Below are 22,492 nucleotides of genomic sequence, written 5' to 3'. Positions count from 1 at the left end.
TATTTAGTAATTTAAAAGCATAGATAGCCTTGGTCAAATCATCTCAGGATTGGTGTATGCAGCACCAACATAATTTCGTTTATTTTTAATGAAATGAGAATGTTCTTGTTGAAACAATTATATGAACTGCTTCATATTCTATAACATAATACCAATTAAAATCTATTTCTTTAGAGTAAGATTACTAATGAGTTTCACAAACCATAGTGTTTCTAGCTTATCCATCATTTTTTAAATTTTTTTATTATTCAAAATAAATTCAAACAGTAATTTCAATGTCCATATTGGTAGTTTTAATATATGATGCTAACTACTGATTATACTCCAATCCTTTAAATATAGGAAACTCACTTTAGAAAAACTACCAGAAAGAAAGTGAAGAACCAGTTTTACTCCCAAAGTGCCTATGGGCCTATGGGCCAAATGAGGAGCACCAATTTCAATGAGAGCATGACATTAATTTAAAAACAAGTTTTGTAATTCAAACCCTAGAAATCACAGATTTGTTTGTATACACTCAAATTACTTTGGATCTATCTGAGATGGATACTGATTACATTACTAGAATGTATCACTACAGATTTGAGACATTACAAATGGTACTTATAAGGTATAAATAAAATTACAAAACAATCAAAGATTAATCACAACCGCTACGAACTGGTTACACCAAAAACAAAATAAAAGACAAAATTCAATACCTTTTCTTTTATTGTTTCTTGAGTAAAAATTGCTTTCTTCCTTTCTTGTTCAACTTTCATTTTCTCCATTTCTAACTGACTACTCAACAGTGTCTAATGGAGAGAGATACAGTTAGACAATTCCTGTAATACTAAATCACCATCATAAGTCAATCTCAGAGTTAGGAGCATAAAGTATTATATATACTCCTATTTGTTTTACTACTAAAAACCAAGTTCCAAAAGCAATAACCTCACCATTTCATCTTGCCATCTCATTAGTTCGTTAACCATTCTCTAATGGAAGACCTAAGAGGTGAGCAAACACTGACAGACATACCTTTTCTTTTCTTGTCTCTTCAAGTGTTCTTACATATTCATCTTTTAGGTTTTCTAATTCAACCTGGTACCTATTAAACCAGAGGGAATGAAACAAAACAAAAAAGATGATAGGATAGACTATTAAAACCTCACTACTTTATTAACTCCAGTTACCTATTTAGTAGTCATTTTTATTACCAGCCTGATTTTCCAACTGTGTTCTCCCAATGACTGCGGTTTTACTCAGAAGCCAAACTACTTACTTTTGTGCATTTTATTTATTGGTGTTTTGGGTTAAGACTTCATTTGAAAAGAGACTTTCTAAAAAGAATTTTGAATACAACCATTCTATAATAGGTTCAGATTCCACAAAAGCTTGTTATAGGGTGTTATGAAAATGTTTGCAAAAGTTCAGATACTTTACTTTATACATCATTTTTACCTGACTACTCTTTTAAAAGTAAAATTTCCAAGGAAATTTTTCTCAGAGGGTAAAAACACACTAATCACAGCCCTAATATAGTTTCAGATAGATGGATTTTATAGCCTGTATTTCCAAAGAACCAGAACATTTATTTAGAAAGATTAGAACACTGCTAAAACCCTTTTAATATAAAAATAACTCCAATGAGTGATCTCAAACTATTTTGTGGTTGCAGATTTATTTTTAAAAAGTCTGATTAAAACAATAAATCTTTTCCCTAGAAAATACAAATACATACAGATCATGCCACATAATTTCAAAAACACACGTGAGGTTCAATAAATCCCAGTACTGTTGTGCTATAATATTCCATTACTAATGACTCTGACTTTAAACGCTGAAGGATATATTTTTAGTTCTCTTTAGCGCTATGAAGTTAAAAATGAACATGTTTTTAAATGCTTTGAAACGCCAAAATTAACACTCTAGAATATGCTCACCTATTATTTTCATCTTCCAGTTTTCTGAGCCTGTTTTTCTCTGATTCTAGCTGGGCCTGAAATCTACTGTTTTCCTGTCTTAAGAGAGAATTCTGTGACTCCATGGAAGACATTTGAATTTTGTTGGCAAGGAGTTCTTCTACAGCCGCACGTTCTCTTTCAACTGCTGATGCCAGCAAGGTCTGAGATTCACCTGAATGCAGCATAAAAAGGAAAATCACACATACATATAACCAAGAGGCCCAGACATCAAGTCGATGCTGACCTCAAACTTTTTGTGATACAAGTAGCCACACTTAAAACTGTAACTACTTATTGTCTAAGGCAGGAATGCCTACACAGACAAAAGAACCAATCTTAATTTGTACCTGCTTTATCATTTTTCCCCAAAATATTTTAATTTGAAAGTGCAGTTATATATTAAAAGCGCAGTGGATCAACAAATGGTGCTGCAGCGATTAGATATCCAAAGGCCAAAAAAAGCCCCTCAAACGAAACTTCACACCATATATGAAAATGGATCATAAAGTTAAGTATAAAACCAAATGTTACGAAGAAAAGAATAGGAGAAATAATCAGGATCTAGGGATGGGAATGAGTACTTAGGTTTGACACCAAAAGCATGAGCCATGAAAAGAAAAATTGATTATTTCCGGAAGAAAAAAGTTGAAGGAGTTCATCACCACCAAACCAGCATTACAGGAAATGACAAAGGAACTTCTTTAAAAAGAAGAAAAATAAAAAATATGAATAAGAAAATATCACAGAAAAAAATTCTCACTGACAAAAGCAAACACATAATAAAAGCAGTGGGTCGACCAACATTAAAGCTAGTACAAAGGTTAAAAGGCAAAAGTAGGAAGATCATATGTAATTACAACAGTAATTTAAGGGATGCGCGCGTGCGTACGCGCGCGCGCACACACACACACACACACACACACAAATAAGCAATGACAAAACATAAATTAGGAGCGGGTGAGTCAAAATGGTCGTGGTTTTAAAATGTGTTGGAACTTAAGCAGCCATCAACTTAAAACAGGCTGCTATAAACACAGCTTGGTATATATGAGGCACATTGTAACCACAAACCAAAAACCTACAAAAGATATACAAGAAATAAAGAGAAAGAAATCCAAACACAACACAACAGAAAGTCATCAATAAACAAGAGAGCAAAAAAATAAGAGAGAAAAACTCCAAAAACAATCGCTAAAATAGAAATAACTACATACCAATCAATATCACTTTAAATGTAAATGGATTAAATGCTCCAATCAAAAGACCAATGGATAAACAGGTTGAAGAACAACTACTTGGAGCTGATGTGTCCTGGAGAAACGCACTGTTCCCCAGTACTCCCCAATTTAAAAAAAAAAAACAAAAACTTACAAATACAGAGAACAAACTGATGGTTGCCAGATGGGAGGCAAGTTGTGGGGCTGGATAAAAAAACAAGAAGGAATTAAGAAATACAAATTGGCAGTTACAAAATAGTCATGGAAATATAAAGTACAGCATAGGGAATAGTAAAGTATAGAATAGGGAATATAATCAATATTTTAATAACTGTAGGTGCCAGGTGGGTGCAAGACTTATCGGGGGATCACTTCGTAAGTTATATAAATGTCTAATCACTATGCTGTACATCATAGTAATATAATATTGAATGTCTACTATAATTGAAAAATTTAAAAAAAAGAAAAAAAGAAAATTGATCAAATGGACTTCTTCAAAATTTTAAACTTTTGTTCTATGTGAATAGGATGAAAAGACAAGCTACAGACTTGGATAAAAATAAATGCAAACCACATTAGCTAAAACTATTATCTAGAATATATAAAGAAGTCTCCAAACTCAACAATGAAAATATAAACAATCCGATTAGAAAAATGGGGAAAAGACCTAAATAGACATTTCACCAAAGAGAATGTGCAAACAGAAAATAAGCACATGAAATGATGTTCAACATCATTAGTCATTAGGGAAATCCATAGCAAAATCCTAATGAGATACCACCATGCACCTGTCTAAATAACTAAAAGAAAAACCAGGGGCAACATAAAATGCTGGCCAGGATGTGGAGAAACTGGATTACTCTCATATATGCAGCCACTTTGGAAAACAGTTTGGTTATTTTCTTTAAAAACTAAACATGCAACTACCCAGCAATTGCACACTTGGGTATTTATCCAGAGAAATGAAAACTTATGCTCACACTAAAACTTGTAATGAATGTTTATAGTAGCTTATCTGTACAGACAAAATCTAGAGTCAGCCCACACTTCCTTCATCAGGTAAACAAAACGTGGTACAACGCGGTACATACATACCACGAAAGAACACTCAGCAATAAAAAGACTAAATCAATGACACACACAATAACTTGGATTAATCTCCAGGAAATTAAGGTGAGCAAAAAAGCCAACCTCAAATGTCACGTATTATATTAACACAGTTCTATTTGTACAGTATTTTGAAATTCCAAAATTTTAGAAATAGAGGACAGATTAGTGGTTGCCAGGGATTTGGGACAGGAAGGGAGGGCCCTGAAGGTGGTAAGTGTGGTTATAATGATGTGATGTTGAAACTGTTCAATATCTTGACTGTAGTGATGGGTACATGAACCCACACAAGTGGCAAACTTGTATAGAATGTAATATACACACAGTTACACACACAACACACACAAATGAGTACCAGTAAAACTGGGGAAATCTGAATAAAATAAGTAGACTGTATCAATATCAATACCCCGGTTGTGATATCATACTAATTTTACAAAACGTTAACATTTGGAGATGCTGGAGAAAATGTGTATAGGACGCCTCTGTATTATTTCGTATAACTGCATGTCAATCTACAATTATCTCAATAAAAATTTTCAATTACAGAAAAGATTTGTGGATAAAATTGAGATTGAGCAAAGGCAAGAATTTTCCTTTTTCCCCTTCAAAGTAGACCTAATAATATCTCTATTACACCTTTTATATTCTGTTCCATACTGTACAAGGTGTGATCAAACAATAAGGTGAATGTTTAAATAAAAAAAATTATCACAGTAAAAGACAAATTGCAATTAATCCTCCTCAAAACACTCGCCCTCGCTACACTCGCCCTCGCTTCGAACACACTGATCCCATCGTTCTTGCCACTTTCTGAAGCAGTTCTGGAAGTCCTCTTTCCTGAGTGTCTTTAGTTGTGCTGTTGTTGCTGCCTCGATGTCTTGAGTCATTTTGACTTTGGGGAAGAGCCAGAAGTCACATGGTGCCAGATCCAGTGAATAAGGTGGATGAGGATACACTGTAATGTTTTTATTTGATAGAAATTGCCATACCAAAAGCCACGTGTGACATGGAGCGTTGTCATGATGGAGGATGATTTACGATACACTTTAAAACACACCTTCTCTCAACCATAGCTCACACCCGACTGATTGCGCCAAACAAGTTGAAACTTGTCACACACTGTTATTAAGTCCACTTCCCAAATTGAAGATCCCTGCTTTTTTGTTGGATGGCACTCGGCAGCAGTATTCACCATATTTTTCGATCACAAGAAAGGCTCCATGTCACACATCACTTCTGGTACTGCAATTTCTGTCAAATAAAAATATTATGGTGAGTCCTCATCCACCTTATTCACTGGATCTGGCACCGTGCGACTTCTGGCTCTTCCCCAAAGTCAAAATGACCATGAAAGGTAAATGTTTTGAACTGATTCCAGACATCAAGGCAACCACAATACCGCAACTAAAGACACTCAAAAAAGAGGACTTCCAGAACTGCTTCAGAAAGTGGCAAGAACAATGGGATAAGTGTGTTCAAAGCGAGGGGGAGTATTTTGAGGAGGATTAATGGCAATTTGTCTTTTACTGTGATGATTTTTTTTTATTTAAACATTCACCATATTTTTTTAATCACACCTTGTATCTGTGCTCCTATCAAAAGCATTATAGGGTATGTTTGTCCTATGGCCTTGTCGATATTCTAGCACAATACCACATATTCCTGAAACAATGTAGACTACAGTTTAAAAACCAGAAAAATGATGGCTCCTAACTTTCATTTATTGCTAAATAAATATCCATTTCAAAAGGTGTCATTTTCAGATGTCTCACAATTTCGTAACAACCTGGTCTCAAAAAGTTGTCCTAGATAAAATGACAAACTTAAATTTAATATAAATTAAGCAATACACGAAGGTTCATCTAGTTCAGTGACTTTTATAAGTAGGGAAATCTTTTTCTAGAAACCTTACATGGAAATCAAAAAAAGACAGGGAAAGGAGGCACTACTTTCATTAAAGCATCCTGGAAGGAGCCCAGCAACTTATCTATAGAGCTTGCCTCTCACCATGACAGCTATCCCTAAGACACATCTAAGGATCTACTGAAGAATGTCTGAAACCCACTATCTAGCTCACCCATCATAATTTACAGTGAGAAGCCCAGAAATGGTTAGTGACCTCCTCCAAACTGGTCGGATGGATGATTCAAAACAAAAAACAAAACAAAATAAAAGAGCCCTAAGTCCAGGTTTCCTGACACCCACTCAGGTCTGCTTTCATCACTACACCATGATGTCTCTCAAATTAGTTTTAAGCATAGAATGGACACATGGATTTTTAATGAATTTGCTAGCTTCTAGAATATCTAATATATACATATCCTATCTGTCTGTGCTTGAATAAACGTTTTGGAAGAATAATTTTCTTTTTATTAGCAGCACAGAAGGGCAATGTGGAGTATTTCTGTAAAGCAGAAGAATATGCAATCTTAAGATGGTAAAGCATCTGAATACTAGGTTCGATCCTGATCCTCCTTGGACCTATCTCTGCTCTAGGGATTTTGCCACTGACTAGTATATCTAATCTCCACTTCCTACACTATTTCAAACAAGCTAGAAAAAGGTCAGATTTAGCAATGGACAAAGACAAAATTGAGTGGAGTATTCTGTTAGAAATGAATACAGGGTCCGGCCCAGTAGCCTGAAAATACAGGGGCTGGCCCGGTGGCTCAGGCGGTTCGAGCTCCATTCTCCTAATGCCAAAGGCTGTCGGTTCGATTCCCACATGGGCCAGTGGGCTCTCAACCCCTAGGTTGCCGGTTCAACTCCTCAAATCCCGCAAGGGATAGTGGGCTCCGCCCCCTGCAACTAAGATTGAACACGGAACCTTGAGTTGAGCTGCCTCCCGGATGGCTCAGTTGTTTGGAGAGCATCCTCTCAACCACAAGGTTGCCAGTTCTACTCCCGCAAGGGATGGTGGGATGTGTCCCCTGCAACTAACAACGGCAACTGGACCTGAAGCTGAGCTGCACCCTCCACAACTAAGGTTAAAAGGACAACAACTTGACTTGGAAAAATTCCTGGAAGTACACATTAAATAAACTTCCCCAATAAAGTCCTGTTCCCCTTCCCCAATTTAAAAAAAAAAAAAAGTTTATTAAAAACAAAAAAAAATGAGTAGGGGCCACCTGGTGGCTCAGGTGGTTAGAGCTCCATGCTCCTAACTCGGAAGGCTGCCGGTTCGATTCCCACATGGGCCAGTGGGCTCTCAACCACAAGGTTGCCAGTTCAATTCCTCGAGTCCTGCAAGGGATGGTGGGCAGCGCCCCCTGCAACTAAGATTGAACATGGCACCTTGAGCTGAGCTGCCGCTGAGCTCCCAAATCGCTCAGTTGGTTGAAGCGCATCCTCTCAACCACAAGGTTGCCAGTTCGATTCCTCAATTCCCGCAAGGGATGGTGGGCTGCGCCACCTGCAACTAGCAATGGCAACTAGACCTGGAGCTGAGCTGCACCCTCCACAACTAAGACTGAAAGGACAACAACTTGACTTGGAAAAAAGTCCTGGAAGTACACACTGTTCTCCAATAAAAAGTCCTGTTCTCCAACCCCACCCAAAAAAAAAAATTAAAAAAGAGTACAAATGACATGAAAGTATTTTAGACAATATCTGATACATTGTTATGGAAAACAAATGGTTTGAGTCAATTGAGATATTAGAAAATAAATGTAAAACAGGAGAAGAGGTGAAAATCTACAAGATAGACGCAAAACATAACTATCAGATCAACTGAATTTCAATTTCATACCATTATCCTAATTCTACAACCAAGATGGAAGGGTTTCTGCACTGAGCTTAAGAATTAAAGCAGTTACCAAGCCTGTCAGAAAGATTCTTCTCTAACTTCTCCCACGAAGATGTCTGGGACCCTAGAGTTGCTTGCAAATTTTCTATCTGTCGAAGTAATGGTCTCGTTGTTGATGAAACATTTTGACTCAGTTCTTGGTTTCGATTCTCTGCTTCCTGGAGCCTCTGAATCATGGAATTCATAAGTCATTACCGATGACCCCAATAAAAACACTAGCAAACAAACTTTATGAGAGATTTCTGGAAAAAATTATTTCTCCAAGATAGAATTACTTTTTAAACTAAATTATTTCTAATTATTCAATCCTTAGAGTTAAGCCCCATAAGAGAGTATCTAAATAAGTGCCTCTTTACAAAGCATTTTCTAACACAAAGACACCTTTTGATCAACTTAAAATAAAAGACTATCATCCAAACCTCCCTGTAGTTGCCTCATCCAAATATTTCTAAGTATTTACAAAAACAGATCAATCTGAGTTGTATTTTCTCTCCCTTTTCCTATGTATATTCATTGACTGAAAATTAAGAGTAGTGACATAAAAACTGGCCACTAATTATCTGCCTCATAGTAATCAAACACTGATAATAATTAATAAATCATCTATTACAAATGAAAAAACAATACTGAATACACAACAAATCCATCATAATAAAATTATTTTCTATAAAACAGAATTAGGGTTTTTCTTATATATTTTTAAGGTTCCAACTCTGACTTTATTAACATAAGCCACAAAAATACAGCAAATGGTAAGTATAGTAGCAAGCCTCTCAATTCTATGAACATTATTCCACTGAGTCATTTTTTATTTCTAGGAAAACACATCTAGGATTTACGCTTAGGAAAACAGTGACAGTACCTGCTGGAGTTCACTGACTTCATGTCGTAAATAATCCTCTTTCCTGGCAGCTGCTTGTTCTGCACGTTGCAGTGCTAGCCTAAGGTCCCCTACCTGTGTGAGGAAAAGAAACACACTATCACAAACAATCTCAAACATTAGCTAGAACTTCTTGCTAAGTACTTATTTTGTGTTTATGGACTTATTGTTCATATGTAATACTCCACACTACCCAGTGAGCTTTTACATATATGATTCTCACACATCCCATTCATCAACCAATTTCAAAACTGTATGTAAATATGTACTTAGGAAAGCACTCTGTTAGGCAAAAAAAAAAAAAAAAGTATATAAATACTTAGAAGACACAGTCACTGACCCACAATATAGAAGGAGAAACAATGAAGCCATAAATATTTAGAGCACAAGGCAGAATGTGATAGGCACTCTATGAGCTATACATACACATTTTGAGAATTTACTCTGTGAAGGAAATCTCTAAAAGCATAAAAAGATATTCCCTACACTGTCAGCTAGATTAGCAAAAACACACAAAACATGAAATATTCTAAATATCCTTCAGTAGTTAATCTATTTTTGCAAATGTTGACATAACATGAATATACCCATTAAAATTATGATAAATGTTAAGACATATAAAAATGTATGATTCAGGGCCTGCCTGGTGGCTCAGGCGGTTGGAGCTCTGTGCTCCTAACTCCAAAGGCTGCCGGTTCGATTCCCACATGGGCCAGTGGGCTCTCAACCACAGGGTTGCCGGTTCAACTCCTCGAGTCCCGCAAGAAATGGTGGGCTCTACCCCCTGCAACTACGATTGAACACAGCACCTTGAGCTGAGCTGCCTCCCGGATGGCTCAGTTGGTTGGAGCGCGGGCTCTCAACCACAAGGTTGCCAGTTCGATTCCTCGAGTCCCACAAGGGATGGTGGGCAGCTCCCCCTGCAACTAAGATTGAACAAAGTACCTTGAGCTGAGCTGCCGCTGAGCTCCCAGATGGCTCAGTTGGTTGAAGCGCATCCTCTCAACCACAAGGTTGCCAGTTCGATTCCTCAATTCCCGCAAGGGATGGTGGGCTGCGCCCCCTGCAACTAGCAACGGCAACTGGACCTGGAGCTAAACTGCGCCCCCCACAACTAAGACTGAAAGAACAACAACTTGAAGCTTAACGGCACCCTCCACAACTACAATTGAAAGGACAACGACTGACTTGGAAAAAAGTCCTGGAAGTATACACTGTTCCCCAATAAAATCCTGTTCCCTTTCCCCAATAAAAAATCTTTTTAAAAAGTATGATTCAATCTTAAAAGAAAAAACTATAAAATAATATATATAATATCAAGTAAAAAAAATCTGTACATGGAGAAAAGGACAAGAAGGTAATACACAAAACTGACCTGTAAAAGGTGGTGATTTAATGAATGGTAGTCCCATACTTTCTATCTCCCATTCTCCCAATTGTTCTTTATTGCCATTCCAATATATTTTTAATTTAAAATATTAATATTTTCTCTATCCCAGTGATAAAAGTAGCAGAAACACAAGGGGTATATGGACCACAGTGTGATTTATAATACCAAAATATTGAAAACAACCCAAATATCCGTTAATAAGATCTGACTGAATAAACAATGGGATATTTGCACAATGAAGAATTATAACTATAAAAAAAATTTTTTTAAAAAGCTCTATGCACTACTATGGACTGATCACCAAGACATTTTATTTAGCAAACAAAATAAGCTGTGAAATACTATAAATAGTAAACTATATTTTATGTAAGAAGGATCAGGGAGACAAAAACAAATATGTGTATAAGTGTAAATTTGTGTATGTATATGTGGGGGGTATATAAGTAAATGTATAGAAAATGTATATTTTCTTGCTTTTACAAATAAGACACACTGAAAAAAAATTAACCAAACACTAATCAAATGGTTACTCATAGGCAAATAAAAGGAATGGGGGAGAGGCTAAATTGGAAGCAAATATTGTCTAAGTATATTACACTTTGGAATCATGTTGTTTTACATACTCATGCAAAATTAAATAAAAAAATGCGTTGGGGTCGATGAGGAGAGAACAGTCTTTTTAACAAATGGTGCCAGAACAACTGGGTATCCACATGCAAAAGGCCTAAATGTGAGAGCCAAGACTATAAAATTCTTCGAAGGAAACAGGTGAAAATCTGCATAACATTGGGTTAAGCAATAGTTTCTTAAATATAACACCCAAAACACAAGCAACAACAAAAAATAGGTAAGCTGGACTTCATCAAATTTAAACTTTCGTGCATCAAAGGACACTACCAAGAAAGACAACCTGTACAATGGGAGAAAATATTTGCAAATCCTACATCTGATAAGAGTCCAATATGCAGAATATATAAAGAACAATAAAAAGACAACCCAGTTTAAAAATGGTCAAAGGATTTGAATATTTTAATAAATTTCTCCAAAGGAGAAACATAACGTCTAATAAGCACATGAAAAGATGCTCAGCATCAGTAGTCATTAGGGAAATGTAAATCAACACCACAGATTACTTCTTCACACCCACTAAAAGGGGTACATTGGAAAAAAAAAAAGACAGTAACAAATACTGGCGAGGATTGCCAGAGAAATTGAAACCCTCATATGTTGCTGGTGGGAAGGTAAAATGGAGCAGCTGCTGAGGAAAAGTTTGGTAGTTCCTCAAAAAGTTAAATACAGGGTTACCAAATGACTTGAGGACAAAAAATCTAAAATAGTTTAAAATATATGTTCACACAAAAAAATGTAAATGAATGTTTACAGCAACATTATTTATAACAATAAAAAGTGGAAAAAACTCAAATATTCTGTAAGACAAAGCCTGACAAATTTTGGGTTTCCTCCTTCATCTGAGATCCAGGGAGTTACATGGATTCTCCTGAAATTATCAGCAAGGTTTATTATTTATCTGCATATGTGCACTTCTTTGGTAAAAGGGTCGTTAGCTTTCTCGATATTCTCAAATAAGTCTGAAATTCACAAAAAATTAGGCAATACTGTTATAATGTAAGCATCATTTTAACAACAGTTTAAAACAACACACAACTGATTAAGTTTGGCATAATTCAACACTCTTAAAAAAAATGCCCAACAGGATTATAGATGCCCAGCATGGTCAGTAATAGGTCTGATTCAAACTAACTAATGGATTCTTTAATATGCAGAAGCCCCAAGATTTAAAAGATTAATTCAGTATCCATTGCTTACTTGAATGGCTAATGTTTCTTGTTGCTGACGGGCTTCTTCTTGAACCTTCTCTAGTGCTGCAGAAAGTTCTTCTTTAGCTTTCCTTTCCCGATTTAGAACAGCTTCCTGTGCCTCACTATCCTTTGCAGCATTGGCTTTGTGGAGATCAGTAAGTTCTCTTAAAAAATTAGATTGATAAGTTTTATTTAAAGTAATACACGGTTAATTACATGGCCCAGGTTATGAAGTTTCCATTTAGATTACCATGGGATCTACAGAATGGGAGAGAGTTCACCACATAATAAACACCGACTGCACTAAGGACTCTTTTTATTGAACTTAGTTTGAATACTTACAAGTTTATACAAAGCTCAGTTGTTAGTAATAGAAAAAGGGCTTTTTCCACGTTCCTATTACATGAGTTGCGTATTTGCTTATTTTCTTACTTGTATGCACTATCAAGAGCAGCCTGAATACTTCTGTTCTTTTCTTCAAGTTCATTCATGTCTACTTGAAGTCGGCCAAGATCTTTTTCTTGGTGTTCAACCACAGAATTTAGTTTTTTAATATTTTCTCGATGTTGTTTCTCAACCTCTTCTTTGCCATCAAGGACCTATATTATAAGAACAGACAAAAGTATTCTTCAATAAATAACATCATGGTAAAATAACTGTATTCCAGGATCTCAAATGTTAGAATAACAAAGAAAAACCTTAACATTCCTCTAGTAAATTGTTGGAAACATCCTTCTAATAGGATATACCCCAAATAAATCATTGCAAATGTTTTATAAACCGTAGTCAACTGTTCATATAATAACTATATGTAGAAAATGATCAATATTCACCTGTTTTAAATGTTGTAACTCTTCTTCTAGCTCTTTAACTTTTTTGTTCAGCTTTGCAATAATATTTTCATTTTCTTTGTCTTTAGCTCTTAATTTCTTAATGATGTTAGAACTATGCAGCTGCTGTTTTGAAAGTTTTTCTCCTGGGAATGGCAAAAAGAGTATAAATTCAAAGAATAATGATTCCCTAAGAACTTAAACAGACTATTTTATCTAACAAGTGACATAACTGATATTTTAAAAATCACAATACTGTAACCACCATTGTTAAACTGATTGAACAAGGATCATTAATGAAGGCTAAAATTACTAGGTGGAAGGATGGTAGAGAACAAGAAAATGTGCTTTATAAAGGAAATGTGTGTGTGTGTGTCTGTGTGTGTAATATTATTTAGTCTTAAAAAAGAAGAAAATCCTGACATTTGCAACAACATGGATGAACCTGGAGGACGAAATAAGCCAGACATAGATATTGCATGGTCTCACTTATACATGGAATCTAAATAGTTGAACTTATAGAAGTAGAGAGTAGAATGGTGGCTACCAGGGGATCAGGGGGTAGGGGAAATGGAGAGATGTTGGTCAAAGGGTACAAAAATTCAGTAATGCAGAACGAGTAATTTCTGGAGATCTAATGTACAGCATTATAACTAAAGTTAAAAATACTGCCTGTATGATACATTTGAATTTACTAAGTGAGTAGATCTTAATAACAAAACTACATGAAGTGATTGATATGTTAATTAGCTTCCTTTTGTAATCATTTCACAATGTATACGTATATCAAAAAATCATGTTGTATACCTTAAATATATGTAATTTTTATTTGTCGATTATACCTCAACAAACTGAAAACAAAAAATTTAGGAGTGAAGTATTATGGTATCTGTCACCTACCTTCAAAATGGTTTGGAAAAAGGGTAGTAGTGTATGTGTGTGCAGAAAGATATAAAAGATATGTGTGGCCAGATGTTAATTAGCTGATGAATCGTGGTAATGAAGTGACCAGTTATTCACTGTAATGTACTTTCAGCTTCGAGTCTTTCAGCTATTAAGTTTACAAATACTTCTGGGGGATACGGAAGCAGTATGTAAATATTCCTGTTTTCTCTAAAAAGAGGTTCATTAAGCAAAAGAAAACATTAGCCCCTGACTAAATTACTAAATTCCAAAATAGTGACATTCGATATTAATATTTTTAATAATTTTTAAAAATAATAAAACCATGCACTTAGCCTTCCCCTTAATTAATGTTGTAACACAAGGCAGTTACTGACTTCAAGATGTTTTGAGATAAGGAATTTGTGTTTTTGTCAACTCTTCATTATTCTATTTTAGTGCTTAGATCGTGTTTTATAATTATCTTTGTACTTATATTTCCCTCTCATTAAACTGTAAACTCCTGAAGGACAGAGTGTGTTGTATTTATTATTGTATCAAACACAATACCTGACATACTAACTGTGAAATATTAGCTTAAATAAATGAAAAAGAAAAATTGGGTAAAACTTTTTTAAATGAAGTGATTGTTCCCAATTGTTTCTCAAACATTTACTCTGGAAATTCACTTAAGTTCAATGATTTAAACACAGAAACATTCATCCCAACCATTATCTGCAACATTAACATTTTAGAAATAAATATATAACATTAGGAAAACAGTAACACAAATTATGGTATATTCATATAATGGACTTTAATTCAGCCATTAATAATGGTATCAAAGTATTGAACGGCATAGGGAAAATGTAAAAGAAGATTTGCAAATTAGATATATGATCTTAATTATGTTTAAAATGTATTAAAAATACATTTAAAAGGGACTAAAAGAAATTAACAGTTCCTTATAAAATTGGATTATGGTTTATTTTTTCTTTCTTCATACACTTTCTGTAACTTCAAAAATTTCTGTAAGCACCAAGTATTATTCCTTTAACTGGAAAAACTTTAATTATGAAAAAATTCACTTGAATACCTTTTTCAAAACTACTTTCATATGATATTACATAAAGAAATTAATTTGGTTGTCCATCTGTAATGACTTAACTCATGAAGGCTCTTTAATTTCTATAACTTTGCTAGTTATAAATATTTTCATAAAGTGCTTAATAGCAGAAAAATTAAAACATGAAAATGAAAAATTCACTATCAAATGCCAGAACAATACAATAGTACCATATAACACCCAAACTAGAGATTCAAATACTACATAAACTCCAGAATTAGAACCTTCAAATACCTTGTTTAAATGACAAGATCTAAAATCCGTTACAAGCTTTCTTCAAGGAAGCACAAACTTCTATGTATTTTTCAGGGAGTTATTTTTTTACCTCTCTAGAAACAAAAAGCTACATACATGTATCTCTGCCTCCATATATCTTGCTCCCCATTCTTCCACAAATTGTCACCTACTATTTCTGAGAGTTAAGTCCAAAACTTCCTTGCTTCCAATACTTTTTATCAGGAAGCCACAGCTAGTTATGTGGCAAGTATTTTTCCTGTTTTTACAATATTTTTCATAATCAACTAAATACGTACCTTCTTCCATTAACCCTCGGATCTGCTCATCTTTCTCTTTCAAAAGGTCTGAAGTTTCACTACTATTTAATCTAGTTGCAAGTTCTTCTTTTACAATTTTGATTTCCTAATTAAAAGAAAAAAAGGAATGTAAATACCATAAAGAATTACTTCCATTTGGGCACATTTTTTCAATTTTTTACCATATTCAAAGAAGTTATTAATAACTACATTCTTGATAGGAATCGATAACTTTTATTCTGTTAACCTGAGTTTATTACCTTGGTTAATTAAGACTAAGGAAACAGATTTGAAAACAATACAGAAAACCTGAATTCAGATATAAACAGATTTTAATACGGAAATGAAAATGAGAATAAGTTAAATTTCAATAACCCTTCTTAAGTATCTCTACATACATTTTCTAAAGGCATTATATTTGGAACACCATTTTAAACAAACAGTATGTATCTCGTTTTTCACTGTATTTCTTTGCCTCATTAAAACTCAGTGCACCTATTAGTATGTTGTGAAACAATTATATACAGTTTGATCTACTTTAATAAAGCAGAGATTCAGCAGAAACACGTCAAGATAGTTTGTCTTTTAAAACTATAATGGAGAAGTATGATGATGTGAAAAATGTTCTTTGATTTAAAATTTAGTTTTAAGAGATGCTCTGAAACTAAACAGCAACTAAAAACAACTAACATTTATTAGGTATTTAAACCATACTTTGTATCCATTATTATTTAATCCTCACAACAATCTGATGAGGGAGACACCTGTATTTACATATAATACCATATTATATGTATTCCCCGAAAATAAGCAGTCAGACCATCAGCTCTAATCCGTCTTTTGGAGCAAAAATTAATATAATCCCCGATATTATTTTATACATGTTATGTTGTGTTATGTGATATTATATATTATATTATACCCAGTCTTATATTATATAAGACCCGGTCTTATAGTAAAATAAGACCGGGTTTTATATTAATTTTTGCTCCAAAAGCCGCATTAGAGCTGATGGTGTGGCTAAGTCTTATTTTCAGGGAAACAGTATTCAACTACACAGATAAGAAAACTAATACTCAGAAAAATTGAGTAAATCTGAAGGGCAGGAAGCTAATAAAATAAGTGGTAAAATTATGACTTAAAACCAGGTCTGTGAATCCCCAAAGTCCATGCTCCAAACCAGCCACAACACTTGCTATCCATTTTCTATCAAAATCTGATTCACACATCAAGGTCCAGCAAGAATGTCATATCTTCCATGAAACCCTCTTCATTTCTCTGGTCAGAATTCATCCTCTACAATACCATTCCAACTGCTATTCATCTCTATGTATAACTTATTTCATTCTGTCTCGTTATTTCATTACACCTCATACTATATATTGTTGACATTGTCATCTATTACGAGAACAACAAACTTGTCACTTAAGGTAATTAATAACCTTAGTTGGTTACCAATTTCTGAAATAGCCAACTGTTAAAAATTGTATGAATCAGAACAATGCTTCCCCACCAGGTGTGATTTTGCTCCCAAGGGGACATTTGGTAATGTCTGGCAAAATTTTCAATTAGCACAAAAGCGGTGGGGATGGAAGGGTAGGAAATGGAGTGGGGAGGGTGATATTGTCATCTTGTAGGTAGGAGCCTGGGATGCAGGTAAACAAGCCTACAATGCACAGGAAAATCCGATACGACATAAAATTGTCTAGTCCAAAAGGTCAATAGTGCTGAGGTTGAGAAATCCCATATTAGAATAAAACAATGTTATGTTTCCCAAGAGTCACTACTCATTAGAAATTTTTATTTTAAAATTATTTTGACTTGAAGAAGTACATATATATAATGTTTAAAGTGGTAGAAAATAACAAATGAGAGTAATGATAAATTTTAGTCCCATTTAGATTTAAGTGTTATTTATTTTGATGGAATTATCATTTACAAGTTATTCTAGCATACCTGAAATTTATGTAACTTTACTAACAATTGTCACCCCAATAAACTTTAATGTAAAAAAAAGTTAGTCTAGTGATCCTCACTATGTATCTTACAAAGACTTATACAGACAAGTATGCTGACTTTTTAAAAATATCAAAACCTGTAATTGTAAAGGTATTGAAAAATTTACAATTTAAGTGTTAATATGCCATAGTATCCTTTTACTCTTACCTCTTTTTTCCAATAGCAAAATATTATACAGGCACTCCTCAAAACTCTATGTCTCTACAGAGTTTAATTAATATATATTTTAAACTTCCATTACCTTTTTAGCAGCATCTCTTTCTTTGCAGGCTAGCTGAACTTTCTTTTCTGCTTCTGCAATTCTCTGAGTAAACTCATCTTTCAAGGAAGAAATGCTGCTGCTTTCTTCTTTCACTCTGAACATTTCACTAAATTTAAAATAATACTGACACTGAGGACACTTGTTTATATATTACAAAGGTAACAGGATGAGTTCAGTTTGCAAAAGGAAAGTAACATTGTCTTCAACACATACCTTACAAAAATAAATCAGTTTTAGGCCTGTTAACTTTTCAGAGAAAAATTATTTGCTTAATTTATTTTTAAACACCTCAAAGAAAACCATTAGTAATTGAAAATGTCACAATGTTTGATATGTAAAATTAAGAAAAAAGTAAATAAAAATGTTCATTTTTGAATCATGTCACCTTTTACCAATCACCTCCTTAATGAAAACAAATACAGTGGTACCTCGGTTTTCAAACGTTTCTTTTGACAAACATTTTGGTTTACAAATGCCATAAATTTTATGGCTCTGTGGTACTACTAAATAGTAAAATTCATGCTAAATTTGCAGTTTTAGGGGTTGATTTTAAAGGTCTGGAACGGATTAATCCATTTTGCATTACTTTCTATGGGGAAACCATGCCTCGGTTTTCGAACATTGCAGAACTCGAATTGTCTTCCGGAACGGATTACGTTCAAAAACCAAGGTACCACTGTACTCAGTATTTTTAAATATAATATCACAAGCTTTCTTTAAAGACATGTTTTAAATCTCTAATACTAAAAGGTTATTAATAATAAGTAGAAAAATTTTGTTTTTTGCAAAACACCTCTTCAATGCCAAAGGTAATAGGGTAAAGATAATATGAAAAGTAATCTCTAAGGTTAGAATTGAAATGCTATTCAAATTTGAATAATTATGAACAAGTTAAATTAAAACCCACTTTAATTTTTTTTTTTTTTTTTTACAGGAGGATTTTATTGGGTAAAGTGTACTTCCAGGAATTTTTCCCAAACAAGTTGTTGTCCTTTCAATCTTAGTTATGGAGGGCGCAACTCAGCTCCAGGTCCAGTTGCTGTTGTTAGTTGCAGGGGGCGCAGCCCACCATGCCTTGCAGGAGTCGAACAAGCAACCTTGTGGTTGAGAGGACAGCTCCAACCTGGCCATCCGGGAGCTCAGTAGCAGCTCAGCTCAAGTTGCCATGTTCAATCTTAGTTGCAGGGGGCGCAGCCCACCATCCCATGGTCAAGAAGTCGAACCGGCAACCTTGTGGTTGAGAGCCTGCGCTTCAACCAACTCTGCGCTCCAGAGCCATCTGGCACTGGCCCATGTGGGAATCGAACCGGTAGCCTTCGGCGTTAGGTGCACGGAGCTCCAACTGCCTGAGCCACCGGGCCAGCCCTAAAAACCACTTTAATTTAAAAAACATTCTTAGAAGATAACCAAGTATAGATAATGAAGTAAAATGTGTAAAGCTATTCACATTTGCAAAATACTTACTCTTTCAGATTATCATAAGCTTCTTCTAAAAGTGCTTTTTCTTTACTAAGAGATAATAACTGAGCTTCCCTTTTATCCAGTTTCTCATTCAGAAATTCAACTTTCTAGATAAGGAGAATACACAAAAGTCAAACATTTAGCTTTAAAAGACCATTCTTACACGCAGGTGATGAGTTAAAAAGGTAACCTAATCACTATAATCGATAAAACAGCATCATTTCTTAAAAATGATTAAAAATATTGGGAACACAATAAATACAATACAACAAGAACTCATACACAGCTGGTAGAGGAGTGTAAATTAGTACAACCACACAGCAGGCTGGAGTATAAATTAGTAAACTGCTTTGGAAAACCACCCGACAACATCTAGTTGAAGATCTACATACCCTTGACACAGAAAATTCTTTTAGGTATACCTCAGAGAAGAAAACTCTTGCGTTTCTATACAAGAACACTTACAGCTGTTTGTTTTTAACAGCTAAAACTTGGGAACAGTGTGCATAAGCCACCAAAAGGGGAAAGAAATAGATATGATAAAGAAAAAATAAAAGAGGGACTTCAAAGCCTCCAATAATGTTCTATATCTTAGTCGGACTGTGGCTATACAAACGAGTGTATGTTTTTCCATATTATTCTGTAACCCAAAAATATAACATGTAACTTTTTTTAGTATGGTATGATTCTATTCTTTCAAAAGTAATTTTAGAAAATCCATAGGCATGCAATTTAAAAATCTACAGAACAATCTTAGAATAAAGCTAAACAGAAAAATCTTAGTATAAAGCTAAACAAAAAGGAATGGTTAAAATATCTTATTCCTTAGATCCTGCTACAGCAGTGATAAACTTGTATATGAGGGGGTAGGAATGGTGCCTTTTTTACTAAAAAAAAAAATTGTCTTACCTGATTTAGGTCTAGATTAATTTAGAAATCACTTACCTTATTGATAATAGTATTGGTTTCTAGGAATTCAAACTGCTAGTAAAGCTATAGCATGGCATTTTGTTTGTGAATAACACTGAACCTAGGTAAGGGGATCTGGCCTTTTATTTTTTTTACATTACATAATTCAATATATGGCACTTAACAGGGCATTTCTTCAAGACGTCCTGTACCTCAGAGGAGTCTAATAAAGATGCCAGATCCAACTCAATTTCTATTATCTAAAAAATCATAGGAAAAACTAAAACTGTGACTTAATGTTCATTAAGGAATTTACACCACTTTCTTTTTATACATATATTAGGTAGAGGTAATTTGTCATTCCTAAGCAGTGCCTTAGTTCCTTGGACATTTCCCTTTCTTATTCATGTAAGATAGCTAGCTATTAATCGGAAATATAAAAAAAAATAACATAAAAAAAGCAAATGGAAGCAGTAATAGAAAAACATCAGTAATTAACAATGTAAATTTTCATTTAAGATTTGCTACAAATGGGAACATGCAAAAAATATTTTGATATAAAAAACCCATATAATAGATTTGTTTTTGCACCTCTATCTATAAAGGAGTTGAAGATGTATGTTTACAGACAGTCCTTTGCAAACTGAAAAATTAATGAGCATAGTATAAGAGAATTTTAAGGTGACAAAGACTCAACAGTATAGATGTAATATAAAAACTTCCTTACGCTTAGTTATATTGAAATATCAATTTATGTTACTTGGAAAAATTTCAAATAATGTATTATGAATAAGTCTTCAATTTTAAAGTCCTTAATGCCACATTTAAATGGCAAAAAAAAGCCTGTTTTTTAAATCAGTACAAATCATGATGCATCACTGAATATTAAAAACAAACACGATTTAACCTCTGAAAAGCATATGCAAAAATCCCCTTCCTCTTTCTAGTTACCTTGCAAATATCTTCCTTCTCAGAAAGTGCTTCTGGCTGACTTTCAGCAGCTTCGTAATGCTCAGCTACCTTATCTAAGACAGGAGGCCCTTCATTTATTGGTGTAGAAGAAACCAAGATATCAGGCTGTTCACAGTTAACAGGAGTGGCACTTCGTCCACTTTCTTCCATTTCTGTTTCCTCAGTGGGTATAATTAGTGTTTCATTTACTTCTTCCTCAGATTTTCCTTCAACAGACTCAACTATTTTAGTCTTTGGGGTGGAAGGATTAACGATAATAGGTCCTAAAGCATATCCCTTGCCTGACAATTCATCATCTGAGTTGATTTCACTTACACTGCGGCTATCTAATGACTGTACACTAAACGAGTCTATTCTTTCAAAAGCATCAGATGAGCAGCAACTCTCAGTGAGTTTTTGGAAATCATCCAAACGATTATATTCAGGACAAGCAGATGTTGAGAGAAGCTGAAAAGATGTCTGCATTAAGTGAAGACTTGATTTCGAATCTGCAGTCTCTTGTCTTGAACTTGCCGAGCTCTCACTTATTACACTTTCGTGATCTAAAACTTCAATATCACTGGTGGTAGAAGTACCTGACGAGAAAGTGCTAACAGGAGGAGAAGGTGTATTGCTCTGTCTGTCTTCATGTTTTTGTTCCTTAGGTTCCGAAGCCATGTCCTTTGTTTCTGCTGTGAGAGACGGTGAAGACATATTAGATACATTTTCCCTAGTTGTTTTCAAATTAATTACACTCTCAGGTACTTTCAAACTTAAGGTTGACACCTTTATATCAGCTTCTTTATAGACAGTTTCCTCATGCTTGCCTTCAGTGTTAGGAGACAAAGTATCTACCGCCAGAGTTTCCCCTGACAATACACAGGGAGAAGGGTCTTTTACTTTTGACTCCGTTGTTTCAGTTGTTCTTGACTCTCCTGTGTGCAAGGATTCCTGTAAGGTGCTTTTCACTTCTTCTTCTGGTCTCTGTGATTTAGCTGGTGGTGTTGATACCACCGGACTCTTCTGAATGGTCTGGACATCCGCTGGAGAGAGAAAGGCACTGAAGAAAGTTTCAGATTCATCTACCACAGATCTCCGAACCGGCTTTGTAATTGCTTTAGGAGAGGCTACGGGTTGACTCTGAGGTTCAGTGTTAGATTTTAACCCCCAGGTTGATGTATCCCATCCTCCACTGGCAGGGGGACTTACTCCTATGACCAAATAAATAAATTTATATATATTAATATTACAATCACTATTATAAGTCAATATAAATGTTAAAAAAAAAGAAAATCTGGAATACAACCTATAATTTGCACCTGTTACCCTTGTTGCTTACTACTTAATTAAC

At 34.6% G+C, this 22,492-nt stretch overlaps 1 protein-coding gene across 1 annotated transcript in view; it reads right to left on the bottom strand.

The window, feature by feature from the left end:
- TMF1 (TATA element modulatory factor 1) overlaps positions 1-22,492 on the bottom strand; it is a 30,854-nt gene that overhangs the window by 5,858 nt on the left and 2,504 nt on the right. The window contains exons 2-13 of the mRNA XM_081071551.1: positions 21,142-22,352; positions 19,285-19,388; positions 17,800-17,926; positions 15,540-15,645; positions 13,002-13,144; positions 12,601-12,767; positions 12,176-12,332; positions 8,941-9,033; positions 8,089-8,245; positions 1,926-2,118; positions 1,021-1,090; positions 702-794 (exon numbers count right to left, since the gene is read on the bottom strand). Coding sequence (XP_080927677.1) covers positions 702-794; positions 1,021-1,090; positions 1,926-2,118; positions 8,089-8,245; positions 8,941-9,033; positions 12,176-12,332; positions 12,601-12,767; positions 13,002-13,144; positions 15,540-15,645; positions 17,800-17,926; positions 19,285-19,388; positions 21,142-22,352 — 2,621 coding nt within the window. The remainder of the gene's footprint in view (positions 1-701; positions 795-1,020; positions 1,091-1,925; positions 2,119-8,088; positions 8,246-8,940; positions 9,034-12,175; positions 12,333-12,600; positions 12,768-13,001; positions 13,145-15,539; positions 15,646-17,799; positions 17,927-19,284; positions 19,389-21,141; positions 22,353-22,492) is intronic.

The sequence above is a fragment of the Rhinolophus hipposideros genome (genome assembly GCF_964194185.1).
Source record: "Rhinolophus hipposideros genome assembly, chromosome: 14".
Classification (NCBI taxonomy): Eukaryota; Metazoa; Chordata; class Mammalia; order Chiroptera; family Rhinolophidae; genus Rhinolophus; species Rhinolophus hipposideros.
The sequence above is the reverse complement of the archived record's forward strand: the minus strand, read 5'-3'. Positions and strand labels throughout refer to the sequence as shown.